Source organism: Nicotiana tomentosiformis, chromosome 2 (genome assembly GCF_000390325.3).
Source record: "Nicotiana tomentosiformis chromosome 2, ASM39032v3, whole genome shotgun sequence".
Classification (NCBI taxonomy): Eukaryota; Viridiplantae; Streptophyta; class Magnoliopsida; order Solanales; family Solanaceae; genus Nicotiana; species Nicotiana tomentosiformis.
In genome coordinates, this window is record NC_090813.1 from 191,571,593 (window position 1) to 191,593,330 (window position 21,738).

Consider the following 21,738-nt stretch of genomic DNA (forward strand, 5'->3'; position numbering starts at 1 on the left):
AATGCGGAGAGACGTGCGTCTAATCAACCGTCAGAAACTTTTCAGAGAGGGTCAGAGAATTCCCCGCCAAGACAGGTATCAGTATCTTCACCAACTTTTCGGTAACACAAAGATGTGTCACCGGAAAGCAGAGGGACTGTCTGTATAGGGTGAAATATGTTCATATTAAATGCTCGCATAATAAAGCGACATGTGGAGCCGAAGGCAGATGGAAAACAAAGCAAATGGTAGTCGAGTCCGAGGACAACAATCTCGTTTGTTCCTGAAGGGAGTGTTGCTCATAAAGACAAAATAAATGTCTGCCACCCGATAATATTTAATAGAGAATATTCTATAGCATTAAGTACATAGCCCGTTACAGAGAATATGACATTCATGGCCTGCCGTTACACATTCTTCAATGGCCCTCATAATTGCCATTTAAGAGGGGCTTGGTCCTAGGACCTTGTTCCCTAGGTGCAACTATAAATAGTGAGCTCAATAGCCATTGTAAGGGAGGAATTTCTGACAAGCTTATGCTATATACTGTTCAAGGCTCAATAATATTTTATCTTCTTGCTTATTAAAATCGTTACTACTGCCTCGGAAGCTCTGCTCCTGGAATCATAATTTCTGATGTCTTATCTCAATTTCAACGCTAAGTCTTATATTCTTGTTTAATTTATTTATTATTTTGGGATCAAATCGATCACTTATCTATAAACCATGTATAAATTCAATTGTATCGTTTTACAGGTAAACAAACGTATCAATAATATATAGTTTGAAATTGTTGCATGTTGTTTTTGTCTCAAATTTGATTAGAACATATCTTGTTTGGAACTATAAAACTTTAATGATTTTAAAGTCCTAAGTAGTAGCATTTAATTCGTATATAGTTTAAATAAGAAAAGATTTAATGATTAAAATTATAGTTAAGTTTGAAATCTTAAATATTAGGGAAATAAATAAATGGCTCTTTCGTCTAGTGTGAACTCTATTTTAAAAAGGTAAAAGGACGAACGACATTTCGTTAAAAGCTTTCGTACTTTTAATATAATATAGATAGATTAATATAAATAGATAGATTATCAAATAGTTTCGCTGGTAGAAAGAGAAACATAATCCCTATCTAATTTCGTTGTAGCTAAGAAATTAACCGGCAACTTCCAAGTTCCCAAGCTAGCTAATACACTCCAGAAAAAGAAAAATATTGTTATACACTTTAAGCAAATTATGTGATTAAATCAGGATATATATATACATTTTTCATAGACATAATTTGAGGTAGAAAAGATGTACTAATAATTAATCAGCATGCTGGCGGGTTATTTTTCCCATTCAATATTGTTTTGGCATTTTGACAAGTTGCAGGCAAAAGAGGTCCAATTGAACCAACTGGAGCTAGATCAATGTCAACCAATTCAACTCCTTCACAGGGAAGTGCTTCACTGCAATTGAGTAACACTGGAATTTTTGAAGTTGTTGTTCCCCTTATGTTCCTGAAGTGAATATCCACCAGTTTCACTCTAGATGGCTATACCAAATAATAAAATTGTGTTAGTGACATTGATTTTAAAAAATAAATAAATATATATACTCAAATCCATCTTAATACCAAGTTCTAGAGGCGAAGCCAGGATTGCACATATTAAGGAATTTTCTTTTTTCTTAATAACGGGGCTGCGCGAATGCAAGCCCCCACTGTCACAAATTATGAGGTAGGCTCGGCCACTTGGGCCGACCTTAGGCGGGCAACCATTCCAAAGAGCAATGGAGGTCCCCCACCTAGTCTATGGGACCTTTTTGATCGCTCATTGATCCCGTCCAAGTAAGTAATTAATTTCTTAAAATAAATATAAGGTTTGGATTAAAACTATTAGACTTGTCTGAACCGGTAAAGCTATACTCTAGCTCCTCACATGGCAAGTACTTATTGTACAACAGTATTATACAATAATATACTTTCAATAGACGGTCCAATAACTAAGAGGTCACAACTCGAGCTTATTACTTCCCATCATCCCAAATTAACAGTCACTTTAGCTCAAAAAATTTATCCCAAAATAATTTATCATTTTAGGATTTTAAGACTATATTTGTCAATTGTTTCCAACTATCCCCGTAATATTAAAGAAGTAGCAATTCTTTTTAATATTGCTCAATTCTCAAAAACATTTAAAGTAGAGGTAATTTAGTAAACTATGCATTATATTTATTTTTCTTAATGAACGTAAAAAGAGCTAAAACGACATTTAAAATGAGGCGGATGGAGTAATGTTTAGATGCTGGTGACCTCCTCGTTACTGTTGTTCCAAACAAGAGAAAAAGTACTAATGATATAGTAATTACCTCATTCCTGTTCTTGGAATGATAGTGTTGATCAATAACTATGGGATTTTTAACATTATCCAGGATTATATCTTCATAAACAACACCAGAAACTTGTAGTGAAGGTGAGCCCATATAAGTTTTGATTCTTGCACCATTTGTTGTACCACGGAATGTACAGTTTCTTACTGTAACTCCTTTAACGTCCGTTTCATCTAACCTTTTCCCAAGGCTGCCGATGCTGCACAAAAAAATATTAAAACAAAAACTTCATAAGTATTTTAAACGTCTAAATTCATGATATTAAGACTATAGTGAAAGAAATGCACAATTTGCTTTTTTTGGTTTTCCCATTTGGTGTCCCGTATCTTTACTGGGACCCGACTAATCCAGATTTACACTGAAAAATTCTAAATTGGAAGGGGGAAGAGGGTAAATTCTACCTACCAAAGATAAGCCCGACTAATATGGATTCGCGAGAAAAGTCCCACATTGAGGGGTAAATCCCTTCATACCAAAGGAGGCGGCTCAACCAAGGGCTCGAGCCCGAAATCTTTAGTTAAATAGATGCGTATTTATCATTTTTTTAAAATGGAAGTACTTACTACTCTACCACAATATTTGGGAGTAAAAGATCACAACTTGGATTGTAATATCACAAGTTCGAGCCTTTGAAAAAAAGAAGTGAATAATCTTAAAACTGAAACTAACCTTATTCCATGTCCCGGGCCACAATTTATGTTAGAGATATAAACATTAGAATTGCCATCTCCAATACTGATGCAATCGTCACCTGTTTCAATTTTGATGAGGGTACTCAAGATTTTTATTTTATATGTATAAAAAGTAATGTTTCTATATAATTTTGCGAAGAATTGGGACTGTATGTGGCTACGATCACTGACCTGTTCCAATGGTGCTATCAGTGACATTGACATTAATTGTATCACTAATATGAAGACCATCAGTGTTTGGACTATCTCCTGGAGCTGTAATTTTGATATTTGAAACTGAGATGTCACTGCTATCGGTGATTTTCAAGTGGACACCTTTGGCATCCACAAAATTGAGGTTCTTGATCGAAGAACTTCGCACTGTCTGAAATACAAGAGACTAACAAAAACACAACAAACCACAAATTAACTTGGTCTAATCAACCTAATGGTCAAAAGGTAACAATCTAAATCAGGGTTTATTTCACATATGATCATCTAGTTATCAGTTTATTGAACAAAAGTATAAAAATTAGATTTTTAATAGAAATATAATTCAACTTCTCCTATATATCATAAAAGATTAAAAAAACACTGGAAAAGCTAAATACAGTCCTGAAAACACATGCAACTCATGTTACATAATAACCACGTGGCATCACTTAAGAAAATAAAGAACTCATTTTATCTGACCTATTGAAGAAAAAACTCCAAGTGTCACAGTGTGAAAGAAATCAAATATTAGGTTGGGTCAGAAAATAAGTTTTTGATTTTTTGATTTTTAAGTGATGTTACGTGAATATTACGTCAGGTGAGTTGCTGACATTAATTATCTGTCATCCAACCAAAAGCTTATTGGTTCAACAAATTCGAATTCGAATTTGTGCTGCATAAGGTCTAATTGATTTTAAATATAACTTTATTATAATAAATTGATATTTTGAATGATCATCCGTAAAATTACACCCCGGGTTAAACATTTCCACTTACAGAGGGGAGAGGAGGGGTACTTCCAGATTTATCAGCAAATTGCCAACTCGATTTTCCTTGTCCATTTAGAGTTCCTCCACCCGTAATAACGATGCCATCTACATGTTCGATAGAAATCCAAGCTGCTCTTGTGTACAAACTCATGTCAGTATTTGACAACAAAGTTCCTTGAATTTCAATAGTAATTGGCCTAGGACTTGTGCATGGCCCTTGAAATATAGTTTCTCCTGTAGTGTATGTTCCTGGAGGAATAACAACTTTGGCTGGTCCTGGTGATTGGCAAGCTGATCTCCATGCCATCATAAGTCCCTGCATGCAGTGGCGGAGCCAGAAATTTCATTAACTGATGTCAAAATATAAAAAAATAAACACACAAATAAATTAAGAAAATTGAATGTATAATATTTATAGAAACAGAGGCGATCTAGGTTTTGAAGTTTATGAGTTTTAACATTTCCATCGAACCCACAATTCATTTATACTACTGGATTCGCAGGTAACTATACATATATATTTAGTGAATTTCTTAATACAACTATTGGGTTCTGCCGAACTCGTAGCGTATATTCCTGCATAGAAATACTTTTGATCGATATAGCTACACAAGGTAATTTTTCGACGAAAATGTATCAATTAACAACCCGTTTACTAAGGTGGCTCCGATACTGCCTCAAGATGCAATAGTTCTAGCCTTATTTATCATCTATTTTTCTCTAAAATCATCAAACCAAATAAGCAGTTATATAATAAAAAGTTTCAGCTTAGCATATAAGTCCTAGGGATTTATAAAAATGGAATTTGATCATCAGAGTTAATTACAGGGGGATTCAGGAGCGGAGTTATATGGCTCTATGGGGGTTTAACTTAATCATCTAATTCTTCAGAAAAATATGATGTACAAATAGGGTAAAAATAATTTTTTTGAGTATAGTTAAATTGTCAGATATTATTGACATAAGAAAAGCTTCTAATGTAATGACAAAGGTGACTCAAAAGTTATTCTACTTTGCAGGTTCAAATTTCGGTATAGCATTCTTGAGTATTTTTTGAATTCCCTCATTCAAAATCCTAATTTCGCTACCAGGACCCCACTTTCGCATAACCGGTTGGGATGTAGATTGCTCTCCTTCAGAATTTTATATACCTAAATATGTATTAAAACTCCATGGAAGAATATATAACTAATGAAACACGGAAAAACTGAAATCTTATATTGAAATATTATGTTTGAATAGTATGAACGGCCTAAACACGAATTTTTGAATAACAAACAACCAGTTCATATATTCATTACCAAGTTCATTTCATATAGGACCGGGTGAAAATAAAGTTATAGACATTCTCATTGTGATTAGGGATCATTGAGGATAATTTGAGAAATTTTAAACCATATGTACTTATTATTGTTATTTGATTCCAAACTTACCCTAGTGCTATCTGCAGGGGTATTTGGTCTAGCTCCAAACCTGGTAACATCAAAAACTGTCTCGACAAGGCCACGACGTGAACCAAAAGCTGCACATTCAGCAACTTTTGACAAAATGGCTATACCCAAAAGTAAAACCAATAATTCTTTTGGAATAGCCATTATGGTGGCCTAAAGAAAATGAAAAAGTATTTTAGAAAAGTGGGCAAATTAAATAAGGAAAAAAATGCCCTGTGAATGGTAATGACCATCCCTATATGCCATTTATACCAATTCCCTTTTACCATTCAAAAATTATTGGCTCGTATTCGTTTGTTTATTCTATTTATTGTTTTTTCCTCAATTGTAGGAAACTTCAAACTGAGAGATCGTTATGTGTTCCCATCCGTATACTATCTAGTCAATGGATTTTTTCATGTTTCATTTTAATGGAATTTTACAGAGAATACTAAATAAAAAATAGTATAATTCGTATGGCTTTTAGAAGTTAGGAGTAAAAGAGTTCTTTGCATGATATATCTCAACTCGTGATATTACATATGGTTCCACAAAGTAAATTACACTGTATATTAATTATATCAAAATTCACTACTTCCATTTTAAACTCACCGAGATTAAAGGGATACTATCCCTTAAATTAGGTTTTTCCAGCTCAATCCCCCCCCCCCCCCCCCCCCCAATTTTGAAACTCTAACTGAAAGTAAAGGGAATTATCCCTTAAATAAAGCTTTTGATTTCTGTCAAACTTCATTCCCCCGCCACCCATCCCTCATTTTAATATATATATATATATATATATATATATATATATATATATATATATATATATATATATATATATATATATATAAAAGCAATGTATGCATACTTGATTGGCCTTAAATGCCCTTATTATCAGCAATCGAGCAAGTTGATCAGATGCGCATGTTCCTATCTTACCAGATGAAGTACACACAACCTGCAACAGCCATCCTATATATTGCTACATTAGCATTTCTTCCCTTTGCATGTGCGACTGTCCAGGCTTGTTCATTGGTCCATGTCATTTGTTGTCTTTGGATACCCTACCATTTAAGCATTTTGCCCCATACCTGAATAGAATATTTGTATCCAAAGAACATGTGCTCAATACATTCTTCTTCCTCGTTACACAGAGGACATATCAGCTCATTAGTAACACCCCACTTATGTAGCTTGTCCTTGTGGTTAATTTTCCATGCAATGCCAAAAACAAGATAAAAATTCATCTTGGAGCTCCCATGTCATTATCTTCCTCCAAGGCACTTTCTGAAAATCTCCCCTAAGCCTGATATAAATTTTGTGGATGGAAAAAGTTTTCAGATCATTTTGGGTTAGTCCTGCATCCTCCAAAATCTTCTTTGTCTTCCATACCTTCCTTATGATCCAGGAGATTTGTTTTGGTTCTGCATCCCATACTTGTCTCCCCTTTATATATATTATGTATGAACTCATTTTACCCAGAGTATATTTTATTAGGCATAATAACCATAGCAGTTTGCATATAGCTGCTGAATTCCATATAGCAATGTCCATATTGTTCCATCCTCCTGCAACCTTTGGATAGCATAGTCTTTCCCAAGCTAGCAGTGCTTTTTTTATATCTCTGCCCATCCACTCCATAAGAAACTTCTACATGTGGCTTCTATCATTCTAATCACTTTCTTTGGCAATATAAAAATCTGTAACCAGTAGACCTGTATGGAAAACAAGACACTTTTGATGAATTGGAGTCTACCAGCATATGAGAGAAACTTTGAAGTCTAGGATGTGATTCTACCTAACATCTTGTCTAGTAGGGATTGAAACTGAGTTATGAACATCTTTTTTGTACTCAATGGTACTCCCACGTATCTGATTAGGAGTTCCCCTTTAGTGAAACCAAGACATGCCATGACTTCAATTGCAGAGTTTGGGTCATCCCTCCAAAATAAATGGAGCTTTTATCTCTGTTTGCCTTGAGACCTGATGCCTTGGAGAAGCTGTTAGAATAGTCGTAGAGCAACTGTATTGAAGTGACATCTCCTCTACAGAAAATGAGTAGATCATCAATATACCCTAGCTGCACCACCTCAACCTCTCACATTTTGGATGATAGTAGAAATTAGGATTGTATTGGAGGGTCTTCATCAGCCTACTCAGGTAATCCATAGCTACGACAAAGAGGAAAGGGGACAGTGATGTTTTTAACTTCAATACCACACAAGAGGAGGGTGATTTGTGTGGTACTCAATTTTTCGCCTAAACTGATTATAGAAAGACCAGGTTCTTATATGTGTTCCTTAACCTACTATTGCTGAAATAGTAAATGTGGAAAGTAAAGAACACAAGTATTTTAAGTGGAAAATACCTGGCTCAAAAGGTGAAAAAACCACGACCTACTTCTTAGTAGGATTTTCCCAAACTCTCCACTAAATCACTAAGCCAAAAACTGCATTTATAAAATATTTTTGTAAACTTAGGATTAACTTTAATCCCGTTGTGGCAACCAACCTCTAACTCTTGCGACAACTTCAAGTTAACTCTAACTTGAATACTCTGTGTACCTATTACAATTGCCTCTAGATAAAGCTAAAAGGTACAATATGAAAATACTTACTACAATTGAACTAGAATAAAAGACAGACACTTGGAGCTAGTTCTTCTATCTGGTTCATGTAGCTTCAGGTTTGCACACTTGAATCACACACGAATTGCTTGCAAAATACCTTGCTATTTTGCTTTCAATTCACGTTTAACTTCTGCTTTTGTGCATCCCTGTTTAATGAGATCATCCTGCGATTTATAAAGTTAGTAGAGTAGAAAATAACTAGAGTTCTATTGCTACTCTTCCTTGGTAGAAGAGTTGTAGTTGATCTCAACTTCTAACTCCTCCCTTATCTTGGATAGTGTTCTCTTTGATTAAGGAGTCCTTCTCCTTATCAATTATGCAACCTTTTCTATCAGGAGATATCAATTTTACCAAGTTAAGCTTATTTCCTTCACGTGCCTCCCACATGCTCGAATCTGCCCGTGTCTATGCACACAAGTGATGGACCTGGTTCATGCCTGAGTTTTCTTTGTCAATCTTCAAAACAAACCTTTACTTGGGCCAACGAATTCCCCCTTTTTGATGATGACAAACTTTGTGCTCTTTATAAGCTTAGGCTCTGTTTCAACTTAGCCCAACATCAACACAATGTTAGAATATTTTTTCTTTTTATCACTTATCATCAAGGACCAGGTTCATTAGGTTATAAACATCACCTGGGTCACTGGTTGATCTACACTAGGCTAGGAGGCTTATGGCTAGGAAGGACTGGGTGCTTGGTTTTTTGCTTGGAGGAGTTTCAGCATATTCTGAAGAATGCCATCATTCTTCTCCTTTTCTCTTGCCAGCTCAGTTCTGAGAGCATCTCTCTCAGTCTCCACCTCTGCCAACCTCTTCTTCAGCCTCTCAATCTCAGCATCCTTAGCCCCACTTTCTTGTACCAAGTCTCGCACCTTGCTATTCGCCGGTACCTTCTTGGAAGAAAGGAAGGATTCCTGAGGTCTGCGAGGGATTCCTGTTCAGATGAAACATGTTCATCTCTATTTTACCCAAGTTAAACCAGCCGTTCAGCAGCTTCGCCAGACCCACTTCCCCCTGTTTTCTTTACACTCTCCTCTACTTCAGCAGATTTTTCTCCCCAAACAACCATTGTACCTGTGTCTTTGGTTAAACTAACAGGAGTGGGTGAAGAATCAACCACTCTTTTACCTTTTTCCCTTACAGCACTCCTAACTCCCTTGCTCTCTTTTTCTTTTCCTTTTTCATTTTTACCACCAACTTTTCCAGATTCAGTACTTTCAACACCTTCCATAGACCCTACTAGTACAAACTTATTCTCCAAATTTGTACCTGTTCAATTTCAGAAGAAACAGTTTCTTCCCCCTCAGTAGCAGATTTGAATGATTCATTAGATTTTTAGGGTTCTTCTTCCTTACCCGCTTTCAATTTTTCATTTATTTTCTTGATTTTTTCTCTCCCCGCAACAACCTTGCGAGCAAGCATCTTTACTCTTTTCTTAGAGGTTGGGGTAGTGGAAGGGATGATAGTGGGTGTGGAAGTCTAATCAAACTAAATTTCAGTTTTGAAAAGACTTTGGAGTGTATCCCTAGAATCTAGGTACTTCAATTCGGTTGGAACTCTTTTGAATGAAACTGGTTCACTTGTAACGGATAAGTCCAAAAGGAGTTTGGAATTAAGTAGGACTCTGCTCATGATCCAAATATTATTATTTTAAATTATGCAGAGTGTAGAAAACATACCGTGTTATCTTGATGAACCAGGTTCTTCACTGATAATTCTCTTGTATAAGTCTAAATTTGCCAAAATAGAGAAAATATCATTAGAGATTAATGAGTCATTTTAACACATGGCACAAGAGTATACTATTGAAAGTATGAGTCTGAGCAAAAATTAATCTAATTATATACACATTTTCAGATTTTCTAACCAAAAAACAAAAATCAATTTTTTTAAATTTTTTTTTTCCGTTGTGAATTCTGAACTGGTCCTTTAAGGTGATCTTAATCATCCCTAATTCTAACATGTTCCTTTCAAAGTGATCTCTACTTAGGGCTTTTGTGAAAATGTCAGCTATTTGCTTGTTAGTAGCACAAAATTCCACAGTGATCAACCTTTTTTCATAGTTATCCCTCAAAAAGTGATGCCTAACATCTATGTGCTTAGTTCTCTTGTGATGAACCGGGTTCTTGGTCATACTAATAGCACTAGTGTTATCACAAAAAATGGGGATACAACCAACATCAATTCCAAAGTCCATTAATTGCTGTTTGATCCACAACAGTTGAGCACAACATGAAGCAGCAACAACATACTCAGCTTCAGTAGTAGATAAGGCCACTGAATTTTGCTTTTTGGTAGCCCAAGACACAAGACATGAGCCAAGAAAGTGTGCCATACCTCAGGTGCTCTTTCTATCCACTAGAAAACCTGCATAATCAGCATCAACATATCCCACTCGATTGAAATTACTACCTTTTGGATACCATAAACAGAGATCAGTGGTGCCTTTTAGATATCTCAAAATTCTCTTGACAACAGTCAAGTGAGACTCCTTTGGATTTGCCTGAAATCTTATACAAAGGCGGCCTACACCAAAAACAATGTCAGGTCTACTGACAATGAGATACAACAATGAGCCAATCATTCCCCTATAAAACTTCTGATCAATAGATGAACCAGGTTCATCTATGTCCAACTTTGTAGCTGTTGCAATATGAATGTCAATTTCTTTTGAATCTTCCATTTTAAACCTTTTAAGCAACTCTTTTACATGCTTCTGCTGATGGATCATAGTTCCATTTGAATTTTGTTTAATTTGTAAGCCTAAAAAGAAATTAAGCTCACCCATCATGCTCATTTCAAATTCACTCCCCATTAGTTTAGCAAATTCTTTACTTAACTTATCAATAGTTGCTCCAAAGATTATATCATCAACATATATCTGAACTACCAAGAGAACTTTACCTTTTTTTTCAAGAATAAAGTATTGTCAATTTTACCTCTCTTGTAGTCATGCTCAAGCAAAAACTTTGATAATCTTTCATACCATGCTCTTGGAGCCTGTTTGAGCCCATAAAGTGCTTTGTCAAGTTTGTACATATGATCATGACTCTCCTTGCTTTCAAACCCCGGAGGTTGCTTTACAAACACTTCTTCCTTTAGATAGCCATTGAGGAAGGAACTCTTGACATCCATCTGGTGTAGGGTGAATTCCATGTAAGCAACAAAGGCTATAAGGAGTCTTATTGCTTCCAACCTTGCAACTGGAGCAAAGATTTCATCATAGTCTATGCCCTCCTCTTGGCTATATCCTCGAACCATCAATCTTGCCTGGTTCCTTATAACAGTTCCATCTTCATCAAGTTTGTTTCTGAAGACCCATTTTGTGCCAATTACTGATATGTCCAAGGATCTTGGTACAAAATACCAAACTTGACTCCTTTCAAATTGGTTGAGTTCATCCTGCATTGCATTTACCCAGTCTTCATCTTGTAGGATTTCACAACCAACTGGTTTCCCTTTGATGTTCCTTCTGTGTTTTGTTGCTGTGAACAGGTTCATGGACAGGTTCCCTTGAGGTTTGAGAATCATTTCCTCTTTGTTCTATTCCCCCTGTCATGTTGCCCTGGGTGGAAGAACCTGTTCCTTCTTTTAGTGCAGCTTCAGTCTAGGTTGTCATTTCATTTGAGTTTCTTACCAGCCCATTTGCTTTATCATCATGTTCCTGCCTCTCAGAAAGAATGTTAGTTTCATCAAAACCCACATGAACACTTTCTTCTACACACATATTTATTTTGTTATAGACCTTATAAGCTTTGCTATGTGAAGAATATCCCAAGAATACTCCCTCATCACTTCTGGGATCAAACTTACCTAGGGAGTCTTTACCATTATTGTGCACAAAGCACTTGCATCCAAATGTCCTAAGATGGGATATGCTTGGTTTTCTCCCTTTAAGTAACTCATAGGGAGTCTTCTCTACAAGAGGTCTAGTCATGCACCTATTTATGATATAGCATGAAGTATTTACCGCTTCTGCCCAGAAGCTATGGGGCAGTTTACTAGAAAGAAGCATAGTCCTAGCCGTATCTTCAAGTGTCCTATTCTTTCTTTCAACTACTCCATTTTGTTGTGGAGTCCTATGAGCAGAAAAATTATGATATATGCCATGCTCATCACAAAATTCAGCAAATTTAGCATTTTCAAATTCAGTGCCATGATCGGACCTAATTGATCAAGTTGATTACCTAGTTGTTTCTGAATTTTTCTAACAAAAGAAGTGAACATGTCAAATGCTTCATCTTTAGATGTTAAAAACAATATCCAAGTAAACCTAGAGTAATCACCAACAAGCACCATAACATATCTTTTACCACCTCTGCTTAATGTTTTCATTAGACCACATAGATCCATATGGACCAGTTCCATCGTCCTTGTTATGCTTACCACTTTCTTGCATTTAAAAGAAGATCTTACCTGCTTCCCCCTTGCAAAAGCCTCACAAACTTTGTCTTCCTTGAACTTGATGTTAGGCAACCTATCACCAGGTCCTTGGAAACTAATTTGTTGAGTTGACTCAGACTTGCATGTCCAAGTCTCTTGTGCCAAAGGAAGGGATAATTGTCCAACACACTTAAGCAAGTGAGTTCATTTTCTGAAAGTGTGGACAGATCTACAATATATATATTGTTTATTCTTTTTCCCTGCAAAACAATCTTGTTAGTGGTAAGATTAATCACAAAACATTTAGTAGAGGTGAATGCTACCAAGTTACCTCTATCACACAGTTGTGATACACTGATTAGACTATATTTTAAGCCATCTATCAAGTAGACATTCTCAATAGAGTGAGAATCAGTCTTACCTACCTTTCCAACCTCAATGATCTCACCTTTCTTCCCATTTCCAAAGGAGACATTACCTCCTTTGAGGTCCTCAAGTGAAAGGAACTAGTTCTTGCTTCCTGTCATGTGCTTTGAGCAGCCACTATCCATGTACCATATTTGGCTGCTCCCCTTCACTTGGACCTGCAAAAGGAAATCATGGATTAGTCTTAGGAACCCAAACTAGTTTGGGTCCCTTTCTATAAGCAAAATGATGAATCAAATTATTTTTAGCCCAACTTGGTAGCCTATTCTTCCCTTGAACAAATTCTTTGTTCTTTTGGCTTGCCTTTTCTTTTGCATTGCATTCACTTTTATAGTGACCTGTTTTACCACAGTGAGTACAAATCTTGTTCTCAGGAAGTGTAAGTTACTTGCTTTTGGGATCCCATTTAGGTGGCATATTCCCAAAGCCAAGTCCTCTTCTATTTCTACTATGATGTTCCTGTAGCCATGAAAGTGCATCGGAGAACCTGTTCCATTTACAAGTTCTGTCTAGTTCATGCTTGACTTTGCCTAGATCCTCTCTCAAAATTCTAACCTGCTCATCCTTCTTATACAACTCATCTTTTAGTTTACCTACATTTTCTTTTAGAGTGAGTTGTGTGCAATCAACTGTCTTCTTACTTGTTCCTAATTTCAGTTTTAGATTTTTAGATCTAATTTCTAGGACATTTGATTCAAATGCATGAACCTGGTTCTTTAATGCAGTATTTTGACTTATAGCCTCACTAACCCTAAGATCCAGGTTCTTACACTTTGCTTTCAAAATCACACATTCCTTAGACATCTGTTCGTTTTTATTGTTTACATCCTCAGATTCATCAATGAAATCTAGAAGTAATTCAGATAGCCTTTCTTTAGACAAGAATTTAATCCTGTCTTTGAGATGAATTATACTTACCTCAGATTCCTCATCAGATTCTCCAATGGCCATAAATGCTTGTTCATCTCCATCTTCATCATCTGAGCTTTCATCTGAGCTTTCTCCCCAAGCAGGATCCATAGCCTTTGTTGATCCTTTGTTCTTCTTGGGTTGAACCTGTTCCTTCTTCCTGTTTCTTTGTTCAGCTCTTTCCTTCTTCCATTCAATTTCCCATTGAGGGTAGTTCTTGATGTGGTGATCAGTCTTACCACACTTGTAGCATCCTTCATTGGTTTGCCTTTCAGGAGCCTTTGGTTTGCTGTAGCTTCCACTTCTTGAAGGACCCTTTCCTCTCTTTAGGTACTTCTTGAAGTCCTTTGTGATCATAGACATTTCATCATCTTCTAGATCAGAACCTTCAGTGATTCTGAGTGCCAAGCTTCTTTCCTTCTTGGGTACATCCATCTTCATGGTTTGCCTTCTAAGTTTATGAGCAGTGAGATTTCCAATTAGCTCATCCAACTTAAGAGTGGCAATGTTCTTTGATTCCTGAATGGCAGTGATTTTGCTTTCCCAAGTAACTGGCAGAACCCTTGTCAAAATCTTCTCAACTCTGTCTTCTTCGGAAATAATCCTTCCAAGAGACTAAAGTTCATTTATGAGTGTGGTGAACCTTGTATACATCTCTTGGATGGTTTCACTTTCCTTCATGGTGAAATTCTTATATTGAGAATATAGTAGTGTTCCTCTGGACCTCTTCACTTGAGGTGTTCCTTCATGGGCCACTTGCAAAGTGTGCCAAATTTCCTTAGTAGTGGTACAACTTTGGATTCTACTGTACTCATCTGGACCGAGTCCACAAACAAGCCATTTCTTGGCTTTAGCATTCTTCTCCCTTTTCCTCCAGTCGTCAGCAGTGCAGTCAATTCTTGTCTTTTCCACCTCTTCTCCTTTGGCATTTATCTTCATGGTAGCCAGTGGGCCATCTGTAACAATGTCCAATAGCTCATAGTCTTCTCCTATGATGTGATCTCTCATCCTGTTTTTCCACCAAGAGTAATACTGGCCGTTGAAAAGTGCTGGCCTATCAGTGGATTGCCCAGTTTCCAGGTGGTGTACTCATCTTAATCTTCTCCTAAGGTGTTAGCCTCTTCAAGGATAACATGCTCTAATACCAATTAATGTTTTTAACTTCAATACCACACAAGAGGGGGGTGGTTTGTGTGGTACCCAATGTTTCGCCTAAACTGATTATAGAAGGGCAATGTTCTTCTATGTGTTCCTTAACCTACTATTGCTGATATAGTAAATGCGGAAAGTAAAGAACACAAGTATTTTAAGTGGAAAATACCCGACTCAAAAGGTGAAAAAACCATGACCTACTTCTCAGTAGGATTTTCCCAAACTCTCCACTAAATCACTAAGCCAAAAACTGCATTTATAAAACACTTTTGTAAACCTAGGATTAACTCTAATCCCGTTGTGGCAACCAGCCTCTAACTCCTGCGACAACTTCAAGTTAACTCTAACTTGAATACTCTGTGTACCTATTACAATTGCCTCTAGATAAAGCTAAAAGGTACAATATGAAAATACTTACTACAATTGAACTAGAATAAAAGACAGACACTTGGAGCTAGTTCTTCTATCTGGTTCATGTAGCTTCAGGTTTGCACACTTGAATCACACACGAATTGCTTGAAAAATGCCTTGCTATTTTACTCTCATTCACGTTTAACTTCTACTTTTGTGCATCCCTGTTTAATGAGATCATCCTGCGATTTATAAAGTTAGTAGAGTAGAAAATAACTAGAGTTCTATTGCTACTCTTCCTTGGTAGAAGAATTATAGTTGATCTTAACTTCTAACTCCTCCCTTATCTTGGATAGTGTTCTCTTTGATTAAGGAGTCCTTCTCCTTATCAATTATGCAACCTTTTCTATCAGGAGATATCAATTTTACCAAGTTAAGCTTATCTCCTTCACGTGCCTCCCACATGCTCGAATCTGCCCGTGTCTATGCACACAAGGGATGGACCTGGTTCATGCATGAGATTTCTTTGTCAATCTTCAAAACTAACCTTCACTTGGGCCAACAGACAGAGAATCACCTTATCTTAGTCCTTTCTTAGCAGGGAAAGGCTTGGTAGGTGTCACGACCCAAACCGAATGGTCACGATGGGCACCCGGTGTCTTACTCAACCGAGTACCAATGTAACATATCTTTCTTATCGTATTATCATCGGAAAATGGGCCAAACGGGTCGTCATGGGCTAACTAGAATAAACATAAGGGAGTACTCAATGTAGGACGACCCATCCTGATATAAAAACTTATACACGTGACATACGGGCCTATAAGGCCAATGATCATTTATAAACTCAAAACATATGCCGACAAGGCCATACAAGTATCCGTACACATGACATCTGTCTACAAGCCTCTAAGAATACATAATTGTCATAAAGGTCGGGGCAGAGCCCCGCCATACCAATCAACACATGTCCTAATCATACTGACCAAATAGGAACTCCGGAGTAAATGGAGCACACCAACACCTTCCGCGGAGCTGATAGCCTACTTGGAGGACTCTCAACCTGTCTAATGGGATCTGTGGGCATGAAACACAGCGTCCCCAGGAAAATCAATAAATAATAGACATGAGAAACATGGAGTAAAAGACTCAACATGTAAATCTGAATAACTCTATGAATCAACAATATTTACAATGCCATGCATATGCGTATAAATGTCATATCATGCATAGGTATGTGCGTTCATAACATCATCAAGCCTATGAGGGCATCCCATCATATCATCTCGACCATTGTGGGCAAATCATCAACGTATACCAGCTGATCAGGTGGTGGTGCATATATAACGTTGTAACCTCTTTCCATATCCTATATACATATAATATACGTGTATATAACGCCATCTGGTCATGGGTCAATATACATGTATAAATGCATGAAATGCATAAGAATTTCGTTAATAAAATCTCTCGGAACGTCATAAGACCATTATGCCTTTGATTAATGTCATGAGATAAACTTTATCAACTTATGTATTTTCTGAGATCCATGAAGAGATGATAGAATAATAGGACCCATGGGGAATCAAGAATATAAGCATCTCTAGCATTTCTATGAATAAAGTCATTTATGGAAGTTGCGTATTTTGCTCGTTTCGTTTGTATCATATTGATCATGCCAAAAAGAAAGAAGGGATATCTTTAACATACCTAAACCGATTCTCTTGACAATCCCTCTAACCCACGTCTTCTTTTGCGAAGAACACGTAATGGCGGATCGAATTATGAAAATATCCATATGATATTCTTCAGAAAGATTGTACCGTATTCCCTTAGAATCGCAAAATCCCGCCTGCTATTACCTTATGAAATCTCGTATGAATTTTTGTAGCAATTCCGTATGATCACTTTGTGAATTTTATCACCCACCTTGTAAGATACTTACTGAAGCAACCACGTTGAGAGTCTTTATGGCTTTTTGTGAATTCCATATCTTTGTGAATAATCCAAATCTTGAATTTGAGAAGTTATTCTTCAATCACTTCTTTAAAGATTGCCACCTTGCAAAGTTATTCAAGAGTCAGTTAATGGCTTATGTATGTGGCAGCCACATTGGGGAAATTTCCCACCCAATAGTTATCCACTTAATTAAGAATTATCTCAAATTACTTAAAATACTACTCACTTTTAACATACTTTGTACACCTTACTATCATGGTCATGTGGAACCTTTTATGGTACTAGTCCATAAATACCGGGTATTATAGTTCGGACCGTATTTTATCCCAAATTGTCAAACTTCGATGAAACTCATTTTCTTCGATTCGCTTACCCTCTCACCTTCACGAATTTACTTATCACTTGTTTGAAATAACATAATACTTATAATCCCCAAATAATCTTGTCCTTGAACTGAGGTCAATTATCTTACGACAATTTCACGTACAATACTACAGGGTGTAACATCATCATAATATAATACTGTAGAACGTAACATTGACGTAATACTGCGAGGCGTAACATTATTCCCCCTTTGGAATGTTCGTCCTCGAATGTTGACTGATGTACTTATCATTCTCATAACCTATAGCTCTTGTGAATACTTTAATATTTTCCTTTCCGTTTAGGCAACTTTTCTTTGAATAAATCCAAAGGCCAGGGCATTCTCCCCTTTAGGCCTCTTTCTCACACCACGACTCGTGGTCGGAATCCTTTCAATCTTGTAACTGTTGCTACCTTTTATCATGCAGCCTGTCCGACTTTGACTTTGTAAGTACGCCTACGCGACTCTTCTCTCCTTTTTCCTCTAGCTTTTAGCCAACCTCTAGGCCTCACTTGGTAAACATATACAGAGCTTAATAAGATGTCCCCCTGAGCATCTATACTAAAGTTCTTCGCTCAGTACTTTGTCGAACTTATGAATTTTGTTATATCTTATTTCATAGACCCGGTTATCTATCCTCATGACTTTACTGCCATAATTCTTACTTCGATTTATCGTACTGAGGTTTGCTACCAAACTCCAGGTTACTCTCGTTGCTTCTTATCATAGATGTATAAGTCCAAGTCCTTCAATGCTTCCTTATTACTGTTCATCTAAAGGATGGAATCCTTATTTCCTCTCATACGTTGGAACTTTATCCATCTATTATTTATTCACCTCAATATTGATATACAATCTACTTACTAATAACTTGAAGCCTCTTACGTAATCACTAGGGCTCACTTTGCATCGTGGAACAGTTGAAGTGATTATCCTGATCTATCTGGGGCGGTATGATACTATACTTCCATGATCGTATTTCATAGCATCCCAACGTGATTCATCTTATGGGGGGTATTCTAATCTCGTGTCGTCCGTGAAATATTTTCTTCTTCTCTTTTTTTTCCTTCAAATTATTACTCAATCGAAGGCCCAAACGTCATCCTTTATCTATCATAATTACACCCTCATTCTACTACCGGGGCAAAATTCCATCTCTTCTAAATGCTATTAGTCTTAGACTCATTTGAGTTCATTCAGGCTATACCGAGCTTTGTATAACTTAGAGAAACCATCAACTCTTCTTGTTTTCATGGGCTTAATCCTGAGAACTTATCCATTTTTGTCACCTTCTCACTTGCCTTTTCTTATCCTTACTCGTGTCTTCCTAAAACCTTGTCGCTTTACCATACTTTAGCTTGCGACCTACACATATCTATTTATATTACTCGTAACCTTCTTTCAACTTGCTTTCACCATAGATTTCCTTGTGTTATTCTGGAACATCAAGCGAGACATCACATCATTTCTAACTCTTCTTTACTCTCTTGACTAGGCCTCTCGATACCTATAAACCATAGGCTGGAAGATATGCCACCAATGACGTCTCTATCATTCCTGGATACTAAATCCGAGCGTTCTAGCCTTCTATCCGAAGTATGGACTATTCACAACTTTCTACATTTGAGTATCTCGTACATTGTTCACCTTTACCTTAAAATCTCGCATCATATCTTCTATTTCTTTCATGACCTCCCTTTCACATAGGTATAATTCACATCCACAACTTGAAGCTCTATTATAATACTTGTATTTTTGGTGCATACACAATCTGGTAGGAGCTTCATACTGACTTCTTTTAAGACTGGTACCCTTCTAACTGGCTTTATTGTAGAGCCGTTATAGAATATGGCTATTGTACTATCTCTCTTGTACCTCTGATATTAAGAGTGATTCTGCAATGTTCTCAATCATGACGTGTCTATAACTTTCTAGGTCCAATAGTCAGACTCCTAATTTACTTAGTTGATGTAACTCTTTAGTTTCCTCTTTCCTCTGATCAACCTTTATGTAGGCTTAAGCTTTCTTCCAATCTGCGGCTCACGATATTAGTTATTAATTTATCCCTTCATAGACGCTATGGAATGTCCATACAATCTTCTAACAATTTAATCCTTTATCTATGACCTGAGCTCAATTCTTTCTTTTAACTTATACTAGAGTCTTCTACGATTTGTATAATTGTCAACATATATGCTGCATGGGTAATACTCCAAAATCTTAAGTGCATTCATAACGTAACTCACTTTGGATCACTGATCGAATAATTCCTTTCGTTCCTTCTCCACTTTCTTTAAATGCAAGCAATTACTTTTCCTGGTCGTTTTGCCACTTGTTGCATGCATACTTAGCTTATCTTAGTTCCCACGCATGCCAAAATTTTTGTGCAACTCATATGATCTCGAATATTACTTTTGATTTTTTTTCCCGTTCCTTAGCCACGATAGGTGCCACTTTCTCATGGAGTGCATATAATGTTGTAGTGAGACTGTTTTTACATGACCATTTCCTCTTTAGATCATTGTGCTTAGGTTGAAGCCTTCTTCCTTATTTCCTCAGCTAGTCTTTAGTTGTAGTACTTAGGGAAGACCTTCTGACTCTTGTAAAGCTGCGAGCTTATTACATCGTATACTTGACAGAATTTTTGATGTTCTTCCTTGCCTATAATTATCCGCAATTACTTATTTCCACGCCCTTGTGCTTGTAGGGTTGCTCCTGAGCTGAAGTTTTGACTGTCTTCCTAGTGAGACTATCTTTTATTTCCATAACATTCATACGGTACCTTTAACAACCCCAACTCTTAACTGAATATTTCTCAAGGGTCACGATGTCGTATCTGCGAGACTGAATTCCCATGTTGGGGTTCACTATGTTTATCTTGCACGATATGTTGATTTGTCTGTAACCTTTTGTCTAGCCATAACTAGACTCTTCCTGAATCAACTACTAACTGCTCATTGGACCATTTTCATATCTGTATTCTGCGTAATCCCTCTTGGGTTATTCCCTTTGTCTTAACTTACGTCTTACACTGGCTCCTTATTTATCAATAACATCTCGGGTAGGAACCCTTACTTCCTTTCCTTGACATCGTGTTTGCATAATATTCTGGAATCATAGCATATCTGTAGGATTTGAATTAGTGCAATCTCATCCCTTTTCTCATTTTTATCGCATTCATCATTTACCATTCCATAGTTACTAGAACCATTTAATTCTAACTTCATGCCACATCATTCCATATTCCCCCCTTTAGGGGAGTACTAAGAATTGGATCTACGACAATCTACGTATAAATGTTTTGCCTTTTCATCTTTGGCATATTTTAACATTATCGATGATCCTTACTCTCCTCGCGGTAATACTTCTGTACCAAGGATAACGAAATTCCTCACTTGCGAGGGTGACACTTAGTGTAACTGGAACATACAGTCCCTTAACCTTAACTTTTCTCACCTTGCTTGTTTTAGGGAAGCGTCTTCCTGAATGACCTTTAAAGGGTATTCTTCTGTCCTCCATTCTATTATCGCCGGGATGCAATCTCTAAAATTCTCATGATGCCGATTATTACTCAGTCCCTAGTTCATGTTTAGTTTATCTTGTTCACCAGCCCATACTGATTTCTATTATTCATGTGTCTAACCTTTCCTTCTGGTAATCACGTTAGAGTCACAAACTTATTTCTCAAAATGAGGATATGACTTTATGGCCTATAATCTTTTGTTGTCTCAAGGCCTGTCACCTCTCGTCTTTTCCTTCACTTGACTATAGACTCTGTAATACTGTCATCTTTTTGATCTACCGTTGTCATCCATGTATCACATCTTACTCATAATGCTTTATTAACTCTCTTCTTATTTCCCTGCCAACATCTCTGTCTATCACTTTATTTTGAAAACTCGAACAAAACATTCTTTTGCTTTTTAGTTCCCCTTGATCCATCTACTGGCTCTTCGGGTTGCCTAACATTCTTTCTCTACTAGGGACGGGATCCACACTAAGGTGATATTTATCCCTTCAAGGCTTCCAGCGCCTATCTTTATAGTACTCATATCTAGCTGTACTATTTTAGAGTGCACCCTCTGGGTGTTTTACAAGGAGATCTATTAGCACATTTGTAATATCC

The 21,738-nt window shown here is 36.8% G+C and overlaps 3 protein-coding genes and 1 non-coding gene across 4 annotated transcripts in view; all 4 read right to left on the reverse strand.

The window, feature by feature from the left end:
* LOC104114059 (large ribosomal subunit protein eL19y) overlaps positions 1-17,011 on the reverse strand; it is an 88,192-nt gene extending 71,181 nt beyond the window's left edge. The window contains exon 1 of the mRNA XM_070196492.1: positions 17,005-17,011. The gene's annotated coding sequence lies outside the window, so the exon portion shown is untranslated. The remainder of the gene's footprint in view (positions 1-17,004) is intronic.
* On the reverse strand, positions 1,181-5,678 carry LOC104093262 (exopolygalacturonase clone GBGE184). The gene is made up of 6 exons (XM_009598989.4): positions 5,440-5,678; positions 4,014-4,322; positions 3,216-3,423; positions 3,022-3,103; positions 2,332-2,551; positions 1,181-1,516 (listed from the first exon to the last, which is right to left on the reverse strand). The coding sequence occupies exons 1-6, from the start codon at positions 5,599-5,601 to the stop codon at positions 1,292-1,294; spliced, it is 1,206 nt and encodes a 401-aa protein (XP_009597284.1). The 5' UTR covers positions 5,602-5,678; the 3' UTR covers positions 1,181-1,291.
* LOC117276049 (U1 spliceosomal RNA) lies at positions 1,656-1,818 on the reverse strand. The gene has a single exon (XR_004506278.1). It is a non-coding gene; the product is annotated as a U1 spliceosomal RNA (small nuclear RNA).
* On the reverse strand, positions 14,402-14,794 carry LOC138906296 (uncharacterized). The gene has a single exon (XM_070194831.1). The coding sequence runs from the start codon at positions 14,792-14,794 to the stop codon at positions 14,402-14,404; it is 393 nt and encodes a 130-aa protein (XP_070050932.1).
* Positions 17,012-21,738: the final 4,727 nt, after the last annotated feature.

Bases quoted from the DNA above. Each gene is read 5' to 3' on its own strand.
- LOC104093262 (XM_009598989.4), bottom strand. From the start codon at position 5,601: ATGGCTATTCCAAAAGAATTATTGGTTTTACTTTTGGGTATAGCCATT. The intron at 2,552-3,021 runs GTTAGTTTCAGT...TTTTTTGTGCAG, and splicing joins GGCCCGGGACATGGAATAAG to CATCGGCAGCCTTGGGAAAA. The intron at 1,517-2,331 runs GTAATTACTATA...TATTTGGTATAG, and splicing joins ATTCCAAGAACAGGAATGAG to CCATCTAGAGTGAAACTGGT.
- LOC138906296 (XM_070194831.1), bottom strand. From the start codon at position 14,794: ATGAGAGATCACATCATAGGAGAAGACTATGAGCTATTGGACATTGTT.